This window comes from Manis javanica, chromosome 1, assembly GCF_040802235.1.
Source record: "Manis javanica isolate MJ-LG chromosome 1, MJ_LKY, whole genome shotgun sequence".
NCBI lineage: Eukaryota > Metazoa > Chordata > Mammalia > Pholidota > Manidae > Manis > Manis javanica.
This window is the reverse complement of record NC_133156.1, coordinates 222,639,313-222,660,644: the sequence shown is the minus strand read 5'-3', so window position 1 is coordinate 222,660,644 and position 21,332 is coordinate 222,639,313. Positions and strand designations below refer to the sequence as shown.

The window sequence follows — 21,332 nt, the reverse complement described above, 5'->3', positions numbered from 1 at the left end:
GGAGTAGAGACTGAGATTAATTTGGAACTCTGGAGAGAGGCCTGGTTCTAAATTTTGGAGCAGTTAGATGCATCAGTGGGAAGTACAGGATTCCTAGAGAACAGAAAAAACATGCCAAGATGAGATTAATTGAAGGTAGAATAGTGGTAAGGAACTAGAGAACATTATGCTGAAATTTTATTAGTACCTTCCCTTTTCCCCAATCAAACATTCTTAACCAGCCACTGTCCCCTAAATTCTCAATGACAAAAGTAGAACTGCCCTTCATTTTCCAGCAGAGAAAAACAGTGCTCTCCTCCTTTAAGTCGTTTATTGCCTGATGCCATTTGAGGATCCTTTCTACCTACCATACCTCCTCCCACTTCTGTGTTGGAATGAAATGGTTTTGTGCTTTGTCTAGCTGTGTTCTGAGTGGATCATTGGGAATTTAACTTTAGGCAGATACTTTGTCTCTGATTGCTTGAAAGGTTTTTTCTCTTTAAAAAACCAAAAAACATTAAACAAAACCTGAGCTGAAAGTTAGAGAGGAGGAGGTAAAGGTTTGGAGAAGTCAAGTTAAATTATCAAGAATTTAAAGTGGCTGTGTTTTATCTAATCTGAAAAAACAAATGCCATTGCAGCGTATTCTGATGTAAAAGTGTCCTGACCAAATGTCAGGTGTTCATGATATTATGTGGAAAGTAAGCATTGTATTAATAAATTTGAAACAGTTAATCAAGTCCTAAATTCTGAAGATTTGGTGGTCTTAAGAGGTAGTATATGAACTCATTTTAAAATGATTTAGAAAAACCTTTAATATGTAAAGTTGTAAACCACCCATAAAAGGGGAAGGGAGGTGGAAAACAAGCAGGGGGATGGGAGATAAGTGAGCAAGTTCTGAGAAAATTAAGAAGAGAGTCACTGAGCCTAGAATCATGCTGCCTAGAGTCATACAGTTTGGGTTGGATTAGGGAGGTGTATCAGGAGATAGGGACAGGCCCAAAAGATGATAAATTGACTTGGTAGTGGTAAAGCATTAGACTGGCAGAAGGCTAAAATTGAGTAGCTAGAGTAGCATTCAGAACCAATTTAGTAGCTTAACTGAGGGCTTTTATGTATTGTCCTAGGCTTTCTACACATGGTCTCATGTAATGCTCACAACATATTGGAGATGAAAATTATTAAATCTCACTGTAGATGGAGGAAACAAGTCTAGAGAGATTAAAGTTTCACCCAACACAACACAGCTAGCTGGGACGTGGTAGAACCTGAGACCATGTTTGCTTCCTCTTAATCGCTGTGTTCTATATTGCCTTTCTGTATTCCTGAAGTGAATTCACGGTCGACACTCTGCTTGTTTTTGCTAATATTGATGTGAAGTATATAACCTAACAGATTAACAAAATATGATTGGAGTAGCTTTGTAGGGATCAAGACTTATTTAAGGCAGGGTTACTCTTGATAGAGTGGTACCAAATAAGAATATAAGAAGATACTGACTGTCCGTGTTTTAGAGTACACCGTCTTCTGGAAGGTACCTCCAAAGTTTCGGGTAGTGTAAATTAACAAAAAAATAGAAAAACAGTGTTCATCACAGAATCTGCTTGCTCAGTTCTTTGACGTGAAAAAGTTTCTCCTTCCTTTTTTAGAAGTGTCAGAGAAGTATATGGAAGTACAGGAATAAAGGAAATGGAGGAAATTCATTAGAGACCTACACATGCCAAATTAAAACCACCTCTGGAAATCTGTGACTCCAGTGATTTAAATCTTAGGACTTTTATGAGACAAAGCACAAATCTCATTAATTTCTACTTCACTTACTTTGAATTCAAAATAATTAATAGTGAGTGTGATTGTGTTTTACTTTTTCAGAAATCTTGTGAGATGCAAATATAAATTTGGTTGTATTTTTTTCATTTTTACCAAATTGGGTAAGTGGTAAAAGGCAAATGCCAAACAAATATTTTAAATGCTACATGGATTTTACAAATATAGGTGTTAAAGCAAATTTTAAACTTTCACATAAGAAAATTTAACTTATTTTGGCAGGGCAGAAAAGGCATCATATCTTTTGCGTAGAGGAACATGTAATGTTTTCTGTTTTTGTGGTGTTTCTCTCTTGCTTTTATATTGTTTATTGACTTGTATTGTGAATTCATTAGATTTCCCAGCTATTTTGTCTAACTATCACTTCTGAAAATCTTAATGACCTTAGGGGGTGTCTCCAAAATTAGTGCATGACAAACAAGACTTCTTCATCCTGATTTATAGCCATAGATTCAGCAGTTCTTGAGCCTTATTATATACTGTTGTGTAATGTCAGTTTCCTTTGTTTGCTTGGATGAAATTATTTTTTGTTAGAATGACTTGTCATTTGTAATGTAATTTTTCTTTTAAATAATCTTTTCTTTTAGCTTTATATATTTTGATGCTAATTTATTCAGCAAATAAATTTTTGTGACTATTTTATCTTTACTGTGGATTGTAAAATGGCATCTTTGTCTCCCGTAATGTTATCGGGCATGCAACAGAGTTCGTCGTGAACATTGTCAGCCCTGCCTTCTTTGTTTTTGCGTTTCCTCCATGATGTTATTTTAACCAGTTTTTTCAACTTCCTTTGTCTTTTAGTTTTTTGTTGCAACAAACAACTTTGGTGTTGAGCACAAAAAGAGAAGTTTGGTCTTCTTAATTGTTGAAAAATATTGTTAATTAAATAGAATCCTCTAAAATGATCTTAAAAATGCCATCAGAAGCCTTCATTGGCAGCCCCTGTCACCCTCTCATGTGGGTTCCTCCAGGAGGCAGAGCTATGAATTGTCATTCTTTAGCCTCATTTCACTCCTAGCTACTGGTTGGAATTCCTTGGTTAATCCAGCATGCCTGTAGGCTGGAGGATCAGTCTGGGCACTCTTTGGACTGCCTTTCTTAAATTCTCAGTTGATCACACCTTCATCTCCCAGGTTCCATAAAACCTTTTTAACTTTGTCTAGGAGCCCACTGGCTTTTCTTATAAAATCTTAAAATTGAGGACAGCCTTGTAGTAGCCACCTGAAGTTGCTATTTCAGCAGTTGATTTTTAAATTATGGGTTTATCACAACAGATACGACTCAGGAATGGTCAGATGGAAGAGATGCAGAAGGCAAGGTATGTGGGAAGGAGCGTGAGCATCTATACCCTCCCCAGCAAGCCACCCTTCCTGAATCTCCAACTGTTCACCAACCCGGAAGCTTGTAATGTAATTTTAATGTAGTATAATGTACAGATACTTTAGAATAGAATAGCTACTTTGCTTTTTAAAAGTTTTCATGCAGAGGGATCATGGGAAGATGGCAGTGTGAGTAGTTCAGTGGAAATCTCCTCCCAAAAACATATATATTTATGAAAATATAATAAATACAACTGTTCCTAAAAGACACAACAGTGGATGCAGTACAACAGCCAGGATATATCTACATCTGCGAGAACTTAACATCACATGAAGGGGGTAAGATACAAGCCGCAGCCAGGCGGGACCCCAACGCTCTCCCACCCCAGAACCCGGCGGGAAGAAAGGAGTCAGAACGGGGAGGGAGTGAAAGCCCAGCACTGCTTAACAACCAGCTCTAGAAATCTGCACCTGGAGCGCAGACACAAGGTGCACAGGGTGCTGGATATTAGAGAAACGGAAAAGCAAAACCTGCGGGCAGGTCCCTGCAACCGGTGCCCCTGAGACAAAAGAAAAGCGAGTGCTTTTTTCAAGTCTTAAAGTGACAGGGACCCCACAGCTGGATGAAGTCATCCCGGCACACTTAGCCAGCAGCTGGAAATCCCGGGGAACTTTAGGCGCCCTAAACCCCTGGGCGGCAGTGCAGCTCTGAAGCCCCTCACAGCACTAGGAAGCCTGCCAGTCATGCCCCCAACTGGTGCAGACCCTGACACACTGGCCCAGTAGTGGGACAGTGGCAGCATGTGCCGGGGGCAGCGGCACCGGAGGGGACTGGGAGCGGCCTGCATGTGCTGGTGGCGCCAGAAGGAACCGGGAGCGGCTTGTGTGAGCCCGCCACTGTGGTGACCAAACAGCCCGGGAGCGGCCTGCGCGCGCCGGTGGCAGTGGTGCCAGAGGAGCCTACGAGAGGCCCATGCGCACCTGCAGCAGTGCCAGAGGGAGCAGCTGCATTCCCAGCAGCCGAACGGAATCCCAGCCCAACGTACAATCCCCCGGGCCAGACCCAAAGGCTGCTGCTGGCATACAGCTGCCCGGCAGGGGTGCCGCTATTACGGAGGAGCGCACCTGGCGTGCCTGCCACTCCCCACAGGGCTCTGCGTGGCTCTGACGGAGACCCCGCCCACAGCAGCTTAGTGGATTAATCTGGTGGCTGCTCCAGGAGTGCAGGTAACGGTCACAGGCAGAGGAGAAGGGCAAGGCATCCAGCAATCAGGAAAGGACTTTATTCTCCTAGCTGACACACCCACAACCTGCCTACAGCCACTGCTATCACCATGAAAAGGCAAAAAAAATTTAGTCCAGTCCAAAATAGTTCAGACAACACCTGAGAGAGGATCTGCAGAGACAGACCTAACGAGTCTCCCTGAAAAAGAATTCAAAATAAAAATCATAAACATGCTGACAGAGCTGCAGAGAAATATACAAGAGAAATATACAAGAGCTAAGGGATGACCGAGGGAGATTACAGAAATGAAACAATCTCTGCAAGGATTTATAAGCAGAATGGATAAGATGCAAGAGGCCACTGATGGAATAGAAACCAGAGAACAGGAACGCATAGAAGCTGACGCAGAGAGAGATTAAAAGGATCTCCAGGAATGAAACAATATTAAGAGAACTGTGTGACCAATCCAAAAGGAACAATATCTGCATTATAGGGGTACCAAAAGAAGAAGAGAGAGAAAAAGGGATAAAAAGTGTCTTTGAAGAAATAATTGCTGAAAACTTTCCCAAACTGGGGGAGGAAATAGTTGCTCAGACTACGGAAGCACACAGAACTCCCAACAGAAGGGACCCAAAGAGGACAACACCAAGACACATAATAATTAAAATGGCAAAGATCAAGGACAAGGACAGAGTATTAAAGGCAGCGAGAGAGAGAATAAAGGTCACCTGCAAAGGAAAACCCATCAGGCTATCATCAGACTTCTCAACAGAAACATTACAGGCCAGAAGAGAATGGCATGATATACTTAATGCAATGAAACAGAAGGGCGTTGAACCAAGGATACTGTATCCAGCACGATTATCATTTAAATATGAAGGAGGGATTAAACAATTCCCAGACAAGCAAAAGTTGAGGGAATTTGCCTCCCACAAACCACTCTACAGGGCATCTTACAGGGACTGCTCTAGATGGGAGCACTCCTAAAAAGAGCACAGAACAAAACACCCAACATGAAGAATGGAGGAGGAGGAATAAGAAGGGAGAGAAATAATCATCAGACTGTGTTTATAATAGCTCAATAAGCGAGTTAAGTTAGACAGTAAGGTAGTAAAGAAGCTAACCTTGAACCTTTGGTAACCACAAATCTAAAGCCTGCAATGGCAATAAGTACATATCTTTCAATAATTACCCTAAATGTAAATGGACTGAATGCACCAATCAAAAGATGCAGAGTAATAGAATGGATAAAAAAGCAAGATCCATCTATAAGCTGCTTACAAGAGACTCACCTCAAACCCAAAGACATGCACAGTTTAAAAGTCAAGGGATGGAAAAAGATTTCATGCAAACAACAGGGAGAAAAAAGCAGGTGTTGCAATACTAGTATCAGGCAAAATAGACTTCAAAACAAAAAAAGTAACAAGAGATAAAGAAGGACATTACATAATGATAAAGGGCTCAGTCCAACAAGAGGATATAACCATTATAAATATATATGCACCAAACACAGGAGCACCAGCATATGTGAAACAAATACTAACAGAACTAAAGGAGGAAATAGAATGCAATGCATTCATTTTAGAAAACTTCAACACACCATTCACTCCAAAGGACAGATCCACCAGACAGAAAATAAGTAAGGACACAGAGGCACTGAAAAACACACTAGAACAGATGGACCTAATAGACATCTATAGAACTCTACATCCAAAAGCAACAGGATACACATTCTTCTCAAGTGCACATGGAACATTCTCCAGAGTAGACCACATACTAGGCCACAAAAAGAGCCTGAGTAAATTCCAAAAGATTGAAATCCTACCAACCAACTTTTCAGACCACAAAGGTATAAAACTAGAAATAAATTATACAAAGAAAGCAAAAAGGCTCACAAACATATGGAAGCTTAACAACATGCTTCTAAATAGTCAGTGGATCAACGACCAAGTTAAAATGGAGATCCAGCAATATATGGAAACAAATGACAATAACAACACAAAGCCCCAACTTCTGTGGGACACAGCAAAAGCAGTCTTAAGAGGAAAGTATATAGCAATCCAGGCAAATTTAAAGAAGGAAGAACAATCCCAAATGAATAGTCTAATGTCACAATTATCAAAATTGGAGAAAGAAGAACAAATGAGGCCCAAGGTCAGCAGAAGGAGGGACATAATAAAGATCAGAGAATAAATAAATAAAATTGAGAAGAATAAAACAATAGAAAAAAATCAATGAAACCAAGAGCTGGTTCTTTGAGAAAATAAACAAAGTAGATAAGCCTCTAGCCAGACTTATTAAGAGAAAAAGAGAGTCAACACACATCAACAGAATCAGAAACGAGAAAGAAAAAATCATGATGTACCCCATGGAAATACAAAGAATTATTAGAGAATACTATGAAAACCTATCTGCTAACAAGCTGGAAAACCTAGGAGAAATGGACAACTTCCTAGAAAAATACAATCTTCCAAGACTGACACAGAAAGAAACAGAAAATCTAAACAGACCAATTGCCAGCAACAAAATTGAAGTGGTAATCAAAAAACTACCCAAGAACAAAACCCCTGGGCCAGATGGATTCACCTTGGAATTTTATCAGACGTACAGAGAAGACGTAACACCCATTCTCCTTAAAGTTTTCCAGAAAATAGAAGAAGAGGGAATACTCCCAAACTCATTCTATGAAGCCAACATTGCCCTAATACCAAAACCAGGCAAAGACCCCACCAAAAAAGAAAACTACAGACCAATATCCCTCATGAACGTAGATGCAAAAATACTCAACAAAAATATTAGCAAACCGAATTCAAAAATACATTAAAAGGATCATACACCATGACCAAATGGGATTCATCCCAGGGATGCAAGGATGGTACAACATCTGAAAATCCATCAACGTCATCCACCACATCAACAAAAAGAAGGCCAAAAACCACATGATCATCTCCATAGATGCTGTAAAAGTATTCAACAAAATTCAACATCCATTCATGATAAAAACTCTCAACAAAATGGGTATAGAGGGCAGGTACCTTAACATAATAAAGGCCATATTTGATAAACCCACAGCCAACATCATACTGAACAGTGAAAAGCTGAAAGCTTTTTCTCTGAGATCGGGACCAAGACAGGGATGCCCACTCTCCCCACTGTTATTCAACATAGTACTGGAGGTCCTAGCCATGGCAATTAGACAAAACAAATACAAGGAATCCAAATTGGTATAGAGGAACTTAGAAACTGTCACTATTTGCAGATGACATGATATCGTACATAAAAAACCCTAAAGACTCCTCTCTAAAACTACTAGAACTAATATTGGAATTCAGCAAAGTTGCAGGATACAAAATTAACACACAGAAATCTGTGACTTTCCTATACACTAACAATGAACTAATAAAAAGAGAAATCAGGAAAACAATTCCATTCACAATTGCATCAAAAAGAATAAAATACCTAGGAATAAACCTAACCAAGGAAGTGAAAGACCTATACCCTGAAAACTACAGGACACTCTTATGAGAAATTAAAGAGGACACTAACAAATGGAAACTCATCCCATGCTCCTGGCTAGGAAGAATTAATATGGTCAAAATGGCCATCCTGCCCAAAGCAATATACAGATTCGATTGAACATGTAAATAAATATATTTTAGATAACGAGAGCCAGGTTGCTAATTGCTAAGGAAAGGGTTACAAGTAAGGAAAGGAAGAAAGCTAGAAAGAACTCTGCTGTAGAATTGGAATCAGGTATCAGTATGAACTCATGGTTTTATATATTATACATACAGATAGATAGTTATGGAACTGCAGATATGTGTATGTGCATGGGTTAGTATACATAAATATATTTCTTTGCTCTGTCCTCTGGAAGGGCGTATAAGAATGAGCATTAACAGTGTGCATACCTTATACCCAGATCTTGGACTGTATTATAATTCTTCAATAAGAGGAACCAGGGCTCTTTGAAGAACTGGTTTATTATAGAGCTGGGATAGGGAAAATACGAGATGATCCTGGACCATCTTTGGTGCCAGAAATCAAGTAAGTGCTCAGAAAGAAATGAGAGATATCAAAGGTACATAGGAGCCAACTTGAAAGAACTTCTGATGGCTAAAGCTGTAATGAAATAACAGTATTGCATTATAACCAATGAACGAATATTAATGAGTTCATATTGATAAAAGTTATTGAATAAATAAATGGTAGAGGGACAAATTGTAAAAGAAGAACTCTATAAAGTGTAAGGCAATGATTACAACATGAAATCACCATTAGATAAACAGTATGGTAGTGATGGTCCCAGACGCAATCCAGTGATAGAAGGTAAAGTCAGTATGTGAACATATAATGAGAAATATGGTACTTACATAGTCCCAAAGTATTTTTTCTAAGAAATTTATTAATTACAAAGGGAAAAAACAGTAAATTTACAGTGGAGAGAAACTAGATACCACCTTAGTAACTAAGTTATCAAGGTAGTAACAGTAGTTAAGACATTCACAATATAATCCCTAATACAATGAACTGATGAATGTAATGAAAGCAAAACATTAATTTGTGATGTTACATGGTATTTTTACCAAAAAATGCAAAGCCTTACTCTGATTCATGAGAAGACATCAGAAAAACCGATACTGAGGGAGATTCTCCAAAATATCTGATCAGTATTGTTCAAAAGTATCAAGATCACGAAAGGCAAGAAAAGACGGAGTAATGGAGTAATTTTCACAGATTGAAGGAAACATAACAACTAAATGCAGGGTAGGAAACTGAGTTCAGGATTCTGGAACAGAGAAAGAACTAAGAGAAAAAACTGGTGGATTTGGTCTGTAGTTAATTGCATTGTGCCAGTGTTTCCTTTCTTGTTTCTGATAAATGTACTGTGGTTATGTACATATTAACATTAGGGATGCTGGATGAATGATATATATGAATCTTGTACTGTTTTTGCAATTTTTCTTTAAAATCACTCCAAAAAAAGTTTCTTTGAGCTACATTTCTCCCAAAAGGAGATGTGGGGAAAAAAAAGAAAAAAATAATAATGCAAACCAAAGACAATGGAATAACAATTTAAACTTATGAAAGGAAAAAACTGTCAAGTTAGAATTCAATCCTAAGAAAAATATCTTCCAAAAATGAAGGCAAAAATACTTTCTAGACAAAGATTTAAAGTTGACAGAATTTTTTTGCCAGCAGTCTTGTGCTATTAAAAATGTTAAAGGAAGTTTTTGAGGTTGAAGAAAATCATTCCAGATGGAAGCTCACATACACTTAAGGGAATGAAAAGGATAAGAAATGGGAAGTATATGGGGAAATACAAAATACCTTTTTCTCAAATTTTAATTTATTTAAAAGAATGTTTAAGGCAAAAAATTTAATGTTTTATAGGGTTTATAATATTTAATAAAATTTAGTAGAATGTAGAAATATAGTATATAGGAGTAAAAAGTAAAATAATAGCTCAATAATGAAAGGGAGAATGGAAGTACACTGCTGTAAGGTTCTTACGTTAATATGAAAAGTGTATGAGAAGTGGTATACTGTTTGAAGGCAGACTGTGCTAAGTTAAAAGATGAATAGTATAAACACAACTGCTAAAAAAAACCATCTAGAAACCTTCATAGGAGTTACTAATCATGAAAAAGCTCAGGTGGGTGTTTTAATATTAAACAAAGTAGATTTCAGAGCAAGGGATATGTTTCCAGGAATAAAGAGCATCTTTTCATAATGATAAAGTATCAGTTTTGTATTCATGCACCCAATAAAAGTCTCAAAAAATTTGAAGCAAAACTTGACAGAATTGGAAAGAGAATAGATAATCCACAGTTAAATAGTTAAATATTTTAACCTTCTTTAGCAATTAATTAAGTAAGTAGACATATTAAAGAAATTGAATTTTAATTTAAAATTTTCTGAAAAAAAAAAAAAAAACAGAACAAAACTCAAGGCCCAAATTGCTTTACTGGTGAAATTTATCAGACATTTAAGGAAGAAAATACCAACTTAAACTGTTACAGTAAATAGAGAAGGAGGGCATACTTGCAGATCTTAATATGTGACCAACCTTATCTCAGACATTAAAACCAGACAAAAATATGACCTATCTCTAATGCACAATGACGTGTCACTCATTAATATTTATGTAAGAATCCTTATCTAAATAATTGCAAATCAGTTCCAGGAACTTATAGTAAAATGTTCCATGACCCAGTTGGGCTTTGTTTTAGGAGTCCAGTGTTGATTTCACATTCAAAGTCAATGAAATGAAGAAGAAAAATTATGGTCATCTTAAGCAGATATAGAAAAAGCATTTGTCAAAGTGCAACCTCATTTTGCATCATGATACTACATCAGACTCTGATAGAAGGACATTTCCTCAGCCTCTAAAATGATATTAAGTTAGTAAGATACTTTATTGGTGAAGCTTCAGTCTAAGCCATCTCTCTTAAGGATCAAGTATAAAACAACATTGTATTAGCAACCCTAGCTAGTGTACCATACAGAAAGAGAAAGAAATTATAGAGGTTCAAAAAGAAGATGATATGAAAGTGCTTTTTTACCAACTACCTGATTATATGCATAGAAAACTCTCTTTCCTCCACCTCCTAAAAAGCAACTAGGGTTAAAAAATGAATGTAGCAAGGTTACAGGATACAAGGTCATTATACAAAAATAAATTGTATTCTGTATTTAACAACAAACAATTAGAAAATGAAACTTAAAAAGTATAGTAGCATTTGAAAAATGAAATGTTTAACAAAGTATGTGCAAGACCTAGGCACTGAAAAGCTATGAAATACTGTTGAGAGAACTTGAGACCCAAACAGAGAAACTCTATCATTTTCATGGATTAGAAAGCTCATATTACTGTATTCAAACCTCTATGTATGTTTCTTGAACACAACAACCATATATCTACCTCTTTATACTTCATACCATTTGCTCTTGCTGTTCCTTCTGCCTGGAATACCCCCAAATACTCACATGGCTTGTTCCCAGGCCTTCTTGAGGTCTTTGCTCCTAGGTCTTTCAGTGTGGAATCCCCCAATTTCCTTGCAAAATAGCTCTCTTTCCTGTGGAGTACATACCACTACTAACATTAAAATTAATTAATCTGTCTAATCTCTCTTTCTCCTCTCTGGAATGTAATAAATTTGTCAACAAAAGGACTTTGTCTCCTTTATTCAGTGCCAGGTATATAGTAAGTGTGGTTTACTGTGCTGGAACACATGTTACTATAATGGTGAAATAACTCATAGACAATACATATATAGACATAAATACCAACATGTCCTAAAAATGCTTGTATTGGTAGATATGTAGTCATAAAAAGGAATGAAGTACTAATATTCCACAACGTGGACTGACCATGAAAACATTATGCTGAGTGACAGAAGCCAGACAGGAAGGTCACATGTTACATGCTTCTATTTATATAAAAAATATCCAGAATGGGTAAATGTATAGAGACAATGCAAACTCGTGGTTTCCATGAAGTTGCAGGAGTAAAAAATGAAAGTAGTTGCTTACTGGGTATGTAATTAACTTTGAGTTGGTGAAAATGTTTTGGACTTATGGGTGGGTGTTGCACAGCATTGTGAATGTACTGAATTATTCAGTTTAAAATGGCAAGTTTTATGTTATGTGAATTTTACCTCAATAGAAAGTAAATAAAAATAGAGTTATGGGACCTAATTTAGGTTAAGAGCATGCATGATCTGAAATCAAATAGATGTGGATTGAATCCTGGTTCTGCCATTTACTAATTCTGTGACCTTGACTAAATTACCTTGCATTTTCTTTTCTATAAAATAGGCACATTAGTACTTTCTCAGAGGATTTTTGTGAATTTAAAATGAGAGTAGATGTGAAATGCTTAGAACACTTAGTATTAACCAGTGTATGTTGATAGTGTTAACTGCTTTTTTTGGTGCTGCAATTGGTTTTTTTTTTTTTATTCTTCATTTGTACAATGGAAATAGTAGAATGGACTGCGACTGTTCTGAGGACTTAATGAGTTAATCCATGCAAAAAACTTAAAACTATACACATTGTAAGTTCCCTAAGTGTCTACCCAACTATTACTATTATATGAAAGTATCTTAAGAGGTAACTTTTGCATTCTGCATTTTCACATCTGCATCCTGGTAAAGAAACTAACACTCCATACTGGAAAATGGCCTCTTCAAAATTTGTATTGTTATTTTACAGTAACAGTGTATTGAGCTAGGACTAGACTGTGGATTCTAAAATTCCAGACTAGGCTACATGCAAATGATTATAGGTATGTGATTAATTACATCCGCTCCTGGTGTGGTGAGAACACTTGATTTTCATTTGTTAAAAACCACAGGTATTGAACATTTAGCTGTACATTGTTAAACTTTGATGTCTGGAATTTATTAAATAGATTGTTTCTGCCTACCTTAATTACTGTGTATAGATGTGTATATAATCAGAAACCAACCTTTGGAAAACTGTATTAGTGGTTAGAACTGCAGTTACTCCTCTTGCCACTGGATGGTGCTTCTGCAACATTATTAAGGCAAATGTTTTGGCTGATACTGTTTCTCACTTTCCTGAGCAGCTGAAAATTGATAAAGAGTTAAATTGAACTACATTAAATTGAAATACTCGAGCTGGGTCCTAGGGATCTGTAAAAAGTGGGCATTTCTTCTAGAGTGTTTTTACATAAGCAAAACCTAAAAAAGAATCACTGGTTGGATCAAACCCTATGATTGCTCTAGTTTGTGGTAATTTAGAAAATGATAGTGTTTTAAGGAGAATCTGATTATTCCTAGTGGTAGAATCTTAAAGGGTGATAGATATTCTGGGCTTCTTTTGGTAGCTGATCTATTTATTAATTTTTCTCTGGTCTCTAAATATTATCAAAAGCTTTGCTACTCTAACATACAGGTTTTCCATAGTTAGGTGTGTGTGGTTGGGGCTGTGGAAGGTACATGTTGGAGTGATGAAGGTATTAACTTGGAAAAAGTGCCCAGCTGTAGAAGTTGCGCTTGAAGGTACAGGAGGAAGGCTGAGGGAATGAGACTACAGGGGTGGCGTGCAGCCATGCTAGAAACGGAATGGTCAAGGTAAGGTGTTTAAGCAACAGAGAGAATACTCTTTGTAAACATACTGCTTCCTCTGTTACCCTTTTACTTCCACTGACGAACCAGGTACAGAGTTTTACACGTCAGGTGGTACCTGTGCCCATGACGACCGCAGCCACAAAGTCTTGTGCTCGTCTCCTTGTCACCTTGTCCCCAGCATCTGTTGGCCTTCCTTCTTGTTACTCAGCCCATGTTCCCTGGTCATATGCAGTTAACTTTTTAAAAAACCTTAAGATTTTGGAAATTCTCTCTTGTAACTATAGAAGATGAGAATTGAATACTTTTAGGCCACTAGACATTCCTGGTGCTTCTCCCTTCATCTTTTTAAATAGTTAAAATGCATGTTTTTTTAGCTGCTAAACCAAATAGCGTACTATATAATTCCATTTCCTTTCTTGGACTTTTTTTTTTTAATGGTAGTTTACAGTTCCTTCATTGTTACATTTGGTTAGATTTCAAGGTACTATCCATACTTTATCCCAAACTCTACAACAGAATTGCCAAACCCTCTGATTCTGCTTTTCATACAAATTCCATTAATAGCATTTCTTTCCCTTAATCTCTTAGGAGGCTTACTTCTTGCAACTTCTCGTTTTATGTTGTCCCATTCTTTTCTGTTCTCATTCTCTTCTGAACTGGTTGTTCTTTAGGCCAATTTGAACTGCCCTTTACCTCACTTTCTGAGCTGGGTTTCTTTTCTTCCTATTCTTGTTGAAGCAGTCTCTCCTACCAGCTGTATAGAAAAGATGTATGGGAGCTAAAATATTTTGAGATCTTTCATGTTTGGAAATATCTTTATTTTACTCTCTCATTTGATTTTGGCTGGTTGAAAATCTTCATTTTTAAGGACATTATCTTTTTGTACTCTGGATTCTAGTGTTGCTATTGATAAATCTTAGAGGCTGAGAATTATCATTCTTGACTTTAATATGGCCTAGTTTGTGTCTCTCCAAGCTTTTATAATGTCTTTATTCCTGGTGTCTTGAAATTTCACAGTACTACTTGGTACTGATCTTTATTACGTTAGGCACTGGGTGAGTCAGTCTAAAATAGATTCTTCCTTTGGTTCTGTTATGTTTTCTTGTGTAACTTTTAAATTACTTTCTATATGACGTTTTCTCTGTTGTTTCTTGTACTTCTTTTAGTTAGATGTGAGACCTCCTTGATCTTCTAACTTGTCATATTTCACATATATTCCATTCTTTGTGATTTTCTGGGAGATTTCAGTTTTCTCCTAGAGCCTTTCTGTTGAGTATATTATTTCTGCTGCCCGTGCCCCTCCAACCCCCACTCTTTCTTTTAAATGTCCAGAAGTTTCCTGGTTCAGGTCCTTCAGTGGAAGACTGTCTATGTGCTCCCCTGTCTGGGGTCTGCCACACGCCCCCTCCCCCTTTTATCCTTGCATTGCTCCTCTTTCCTCCAGGTTCCCTTTGTTATTGCATATCTATTTTGGCATCTCATGGGAACCTTTGTCCTTCATATTTTGGCCTGAAGCTATAGAAAGCTGATTGGAAGCTAAGTGGGCAGGTGTGGAACTTTTTTGTGTGTGGGCGGGAGGTGGGGGGTGAAAGGGTTTTACCTAACTTTATTCCCATGGTAGCAAGTCAATCACTGAAATTCCATCCACTCAGAGCGAGTCTGCATGCAGCAAGCCGGTCTCTGCCTCTGGGCCTCTCTGCCCGCACAGCCGTCCCAGTCTCTGTCCTTGGCACTGCCACCACTACAGCCTCTGCTATCCTCTCCTGCAGCCTTACAGCCATAAAGTGTGGAACTTGTCAAGTGTTTAAGTTTCACCTAAGGGTGAAGTATCTGTATGTCTTTCTCAGGGACCCTTTACTTTCTCTAGGAAACATAATTTATCTGTTTATTGAACAAATATTTTTTGAATGTCTGCTTATATGTCAGACATAGTCCTAGGTGTTGGGAATTTAACTGAATTAACATAAAACTTCCTGCTCTTATGGATCTTATCTTTTGGCAAAGGAAGACAAACAATAAATGACAGGATTAAGTAAATATATACAGTGTATTTGAGGAGTGTTAAACAGATAGGGGTAGTGAATATTAATAGGCAATGGACAGGGGCTTGGGGGACATGGGGAAACTAAGAATGGGGGGAGCAAGGGGAAGGAGCCGTGGAGAATAGTGTTCCAAATTGGAAGAACAGTATATGCACAGGCCTTGAGATGGGAATCTGTCTGACCTGTGTGTGGAACAAGGAAGCCAATACAGTTAGCTAGACCAGGGTAAGATGATACAGAAAATGATGAGGTCAAGGTGGGAAGGGAGAGGTGGGCAGAATGTGTAGGGCCTTATGGACTGTTCTAAGGACTTCTGCCTTTAGTCGTTGTGAAAATGGGATTTGGAGATGGCCAATAAGCAGTTTGGTATCTTAAATTTAGAGTTCAAGGGACACGCTTGGGCTATGATATACATTTGAGAATTGTGTGTATGTCAAATTTAAAGCCATGAAATTAAGAAAAATCACCATGGGAATAGAAAAGAGAAGTTCACTTGAATTTTTAGTAAAGGTCAGAGATGAGAAGAAACCAGTATGAAGACTGAAATGGGGTCAGGGAGGTAGGAACACCAGGAGAGTTTTTGTATAAGAAAGAATGAAAAGCTGCTTCAACTACTGCTAATTAGCTTGAGGATAGACAACATGAGATCTAGAGGGAAACTGAAAGAGTTTAGGATGAGGTTTCTATCTTGAACAATTTTGTAGATAACTTAAAACAGCCTAAAATCTTAGAAGTTCTCCAGTTGTACCTGGTTTCCATCCCAAAGAGTTGTCCTAATGTTACCTTTCTTCAGGAGAGTTTTCTGAAATAGTATTGGTTGTCAGTGTGACATTAATTTAACTGGTAGTCTTTCTCAGAGTTGGTCTTGACAACCAGGCCACTTTAGGACTATTTCCTTAGTAATTCCTAGAGAAACAAAAATACAGGCTGTATACATAGTCTGAGGTTTTTAAATGCCAGGCAGATGGCTTTTTTGGGGGGGTTGGGTATGGGAAATATGAGGGGCTAAGCTAAAGATTTTGGTTGATTAAGAAGCAGACAGGTCCTGGGGGATCTACAGTATTTCTGTTTCATGTATTTTGAAGCTCTGTGTTATTAGATGCATAAAGAGTTAGTATATTTATGCCTTCCTAATGAAGTGACCCTTTTATCTTTATGAAATTACCCTCTTTATCTCTGGTAGTAGTCTTTTGCTCTGCAAGCTAGTGAAGGTTATTTATTTTTTCCCTACTAGGAAACAATTTTTTATTCTTTTGCATTACAATATTAGATATTGTAAAATCTACTTTTTATTTCCTAAAAAGTTCACTCTCCATCCCTAGTTCTTCGAACATCTGGGATCTTACATATATTACTTGTGTTTAAAATCAGACACATTTGCTCAGAATTGCATATTTAGTGAATATCCAGAGCAAACACAAATTTTAAGTGTTTTTTTTACTCCTATTAATTTTTTTTAAATTTTACTGGAGTTTATTTGTTTTGTCATCTTGAATTCCGAATAAACTGGTATTTGAACTCAAATAGGAATCAGTGAAAAAAACTCAAGTTCTCCCATTCTCGTATCCTGGATGCCACTCTCATGCTGCCATCTTGAATCTAGGATGTCCTATTAATTTTAGTTTAGCCAAATTCAGAGCCATCGAGATGATTTATCTTTTTCTTTTTCTGTGTTGTAGGAATAGACTTTAAGATCAAAACAGTTGAATTACAAGGAAAGAAAATCAAGCTACAGATATGGTAAGTGATGCTAGTTTATTCATTTTGTATAGTAAAATGCCAAGTATCCTGAGTGTTTGGCAGTGAAATTCTTCCCTGTCACCTGATTAGATTCTGTGAGACCTTCCTTGCTAAAGCTAGCAATTAAGTTTACCTTCTTTCAATGAAAAAAGAAATTACTGCCGTGGACGTAGGAGTTAATGAGATCTGGCTAAGTGTTTACCTTTTCCACTTACTATATGAACTTAGGCAAGTTGTATATACCCATTATGAGGCTCGTATATCTTCATACGTAAAATGGAGATAATACCAACTCTCTTAAAAGATTGTTATAAGGATTACTGAAATAATTCATTTTTAGTTGATATTTAACTAAAAAAAATAGTAAAGCCTTTAGCATAATACTTTGTTCAAACTCAATATAAAAAGCTAATTGATATAATCCATTTGTTGCTTGAGAGTCTTAAGTTAAAATATTTATTTTCTCTAATGTGTTTATAACTTTTTATTAGTTTGTATAGGGTTGGCCCCATATAGAAACAATAAAATTCTTTAAATTTGTATTCAAGTATGAATCATAGACTTTAAAATTATAATAGCAATATTTTTCAGTGACTATTGAGTATTTTACATAAGTCATTTATTAACCCATTAAATACAATGACCCTGTGTGATGTGCTATTCCTTCTTTGTTTTAAACAGACTTACTGAGATATAACTGACATAAAATAAAACTGCACATATTTTAAGTGTACAGTTTGGTTAAGTTTTGACATACATATAAAGCTGAAAAACCACCACAATCAAGATAATGAACATATTTGTCATCTTAAAACTTCCTCAAGTCAGGCAACCAGTCATTATTTTGCTTTCTGTCACTACAGTTTCTATTTTCTGCCCCTGTTTATTAATGCAGCCATATAATGTGTTATTTTTCTTAGTCTTTTTTTGTGAGGGGGATCTGGCTTCTTTTAATCAGCATAATTATTTTGAAAATTATCAAATGATTTTATGTGTATTGCTAAGTTCATTACTTTTCACTGATGAGTAGTATTCTGTTGTTGAGATATATCACAGCTTGTTTATTTATCTTAAAGCTGCCACAAATCTTTGTATAAAATATGCTTTCTTTTCTCTTGGATTATTCCCCAGATCATGAAATGGAGGCATTTTGAAATAATTTAAGCAAAGTTTTGCAGCATGTAAATGGCAGAGTTGGGATGCACATTACATGCTCAGAATATAGGGTTGAGAGTAGCATTGTAATTGCTATAACTGCCTCCTATAAATAGTGTATTTTGTCAGTTGATTTTATTGCTCTTTCCAGTTACTATCATTTTTTTTTCTGCACTGCCAGCCAACAATTGTGTTACATTTGAATTCATGTGATCTTGGGTTTTACTGTAACAGGACCCTGTCATAGAAAGATGAGGTTGAGTGATACATGTAAAGCACTTAGAGCAATGTCTAATGCATAATTAATGTTCAGTAATATTAGCTGTAATGAGGATCTCCCATTATGAGGCTAGAACCATGAGAATAATAATGTTCTATTTTAGGATATGAGCAAAGGAGAAAGTAGCAAAGGATATTGCAAAGCCATGGTTAGCTTGGAGAACTGGTAGAGAACAATGTCCCAGAATCCAAAAGATACTTTCAAAAAGTTAGGTATTCCCTTTTAAAGGAAGCTAGTGATTAGAAGTAGGGTGTGTTTAACCAGAATGTCTTCATTACCTGAACATGTAATTAGATATATCTTCATAGCTTCTTTAAGTTTAATTAAAAATTTAAAGGAAATTTAGACATTTCTAAATGTTTTCTAAATTTTGTGATTCTCTTTGAAGCACAATTCACTTGTTTTTTATTACTTTAACTGGGAAATAACTAAACAAATAAACTGTGCCTTATATTCTGTTTCATTATAATTAAGTCTGATCTCAAGGGAAAGGATGTCAGTTATTATGAACTTAACCAGCCCTTCACTTTTTTTTTTTTAAGTGTTATCCTGACCTTGGCCCTACATGGGGGTCTGGTTCCAAGCCTCTCCTAAGCTCTGCCACACTTACTGGTTCTGTTCTCAGCTGCATCCCCTCTGTACACACTTTAATTAAGCACTTTTAAAACTTTTGACAGTAAGAGATATATTTTATATTTTAACTCTGTGACTCAGTGGACATGTACATAACAAACAAAAGTGCATAACGATTTTTTCAGATACATTTTTTTTCTATATAATATATATAAAACTTTTGCCCTACTAAATATGTCCTGTTCTTCCTTTTACACTGTCTTGTGCAGTCTTTCCCTCTTCTATTCCTTGACCTCGTGCCATTAAACATTTTTTTCTCTCTTATCATTGTAGCCTGTGTAGCTTTTAGAAGTAAACAGTAACAACTAACACTTGATTTTAAAGAGAGCTTTCCTCATAAGATGCTCTTTTGAAACAGTATGTCCTCTGATGCGGCCTTCGAGATTAATCTAGAAAATATTCCTGCTGTACTTATAAAACTCAAGCATAGCACAGAAATGATAACACTTCTAATTTAGAGTTGTTTAATTTTTAGGCATTTTTAATAGAACCTCTCAGGTGAAACACCTCAGATGGAAATGTTTGTTTAGTTTAGGTTTTCATATATATAACTGCTTTTAATTTGAAATGTCCATTTTCCTATAGAGATTAGAAGTGAGTGAGTGGTTATAATTTGTGATTAGTATAATTTCATTTGGTTTTGCTTCTTTGACATGTTAACATGCCAGGAAGAAAGAAGTCATGTAGCTCCAGGTGAAGAGATCTGGGATATGCCACAGTACTTCAAGAAGACTTTTAGCATGAAAAACTCATTACTTGGTCGTTTTCAGAACTCTACCCTCAACTTGAATCCTTACTTTGCCTCTAATTGCTACTGAAATGCTCAGTCATTTTTATCTTTCTCTAGTTTGAACAAATACATTCAGATTTTTGTTTCAGCATGGAAATTCCTATTCTGTGATTGAATATTAGTTTTGGAAGCTTTCCTCAGTCTGTGCTAAAGCTTTGTCTTATTTTTCTTTTCTTGAGTGATTTTCACTTCTTGCTTTCTTTCCAGGAATCTTTTAGTCTATCTGTTGCATAAGGGTGGAGATGGGTCTCATCCTATCCAAGGCATATGTGTAGACCTAAAATTAGCTTGTTTGGCAGGTAGAGAAGCAGCTGTGGGCTCTCTAAATCCCAGATCTCTAGAAGTTTCCACCACAGTATGTTTTGTTATCTACATTTTCCATAGAGTAGTGGGGCCTGCCAGGAAAACAGCCAGAGTGAGTTACTTCAAGGCTGCTTTTTCTTTCCTTTCCCTTCCCTCCCTTCTCCTCCCTTCCCATCCCTTCCTTCTTTTTTAAAAGTTTATTAAGGGGACTGGGACCAGAAGTGTTTCCCACTGTCAGCATCTGTATCTTTTACCAGCTGCAAATTAGCATCAACACAATCAGAAACCACATTGTAGGGTGTCACAATTATAGAAGAATTAACCACTTACCTGTGTAAGGTGCCAGATACTTGGGAATCCTTTTTGATTCTTCCAATTCCCTTAACCCCAACATCCAATTTAGCAAGCCCAGTTGATTCTTTCTCCAAAATATGTCTAGAATCCATATACATTTTGCCACCTCCATTGGTACCCTATTCTAACCATGCCTCTCTTACCTCTTCTTTGAACCATTGCTGAAGGCTCTTAAAGTCCTTAACTTCCTGTTGTGCCTCCTTCTGGCACTCTTCCCTCATAACAGCTAGAGTAACCTTTGTCAAATATAAATCTGGTCATGGTTGTCATTCCTTCTATTTATAACCATTTTGACTTTCCATTGCATTTCAAATGAAATTGCAAGTCCGAATTTCTTATCACAGGCTATGGTGGGGATCCCTCCTACCCACCTTTTGACCTCATTTTGTGCTCCCTTTTGTCTTTACCTGCAGCTAATCTCCTTTCAATTCCATGAACATAGCAGGCCCTTTTCCAGTTTAGGACCTTTATACATGCCCTGTAGACTTCTCTCAACCCCCCAGTCCCCCTCAACCTTATCCACATTGTGTCCCGTGTGCTTCTCCTTCTCCCACGTCCCATACCACCACAAGGCTCAGCATTCCACT

The 21,332-nt window shown here is 36.9% G+C and overlaps 1 protein-coding gene across 2 annotated transcripts in view; it reads left to right on the top strand.

Moving 5' to 3' along the window:
* Positions 1–21,332, top strand: part of RAB10 (RAB10, member RAS oncogene family) — a 76,771-nt gene that overhangs the window by 32,604 nt on the left and 22,835 nt on the right. Inside the window, exons 2-3 of one of the 2 annotated variants that reach the window (XM_036990626.2) lie at positions 3,081–3,124; positions 17,170–17,230. In XM_036990626.2, coding sequence (XP_036846521.2) covers positions 3,094–3,124; positions 17,170–17,230 — 92 coding nt within the window. In that variant the 5' untranslated portion in view covers positions 3,081–3,093. The remainder of the gene's footprint in view (positions 1–3,080; positions 3,125–17,169; positions 17,231–21,332) is intronic. The other variant, XM_017652216.3, reaches the window with a different exon arrangement.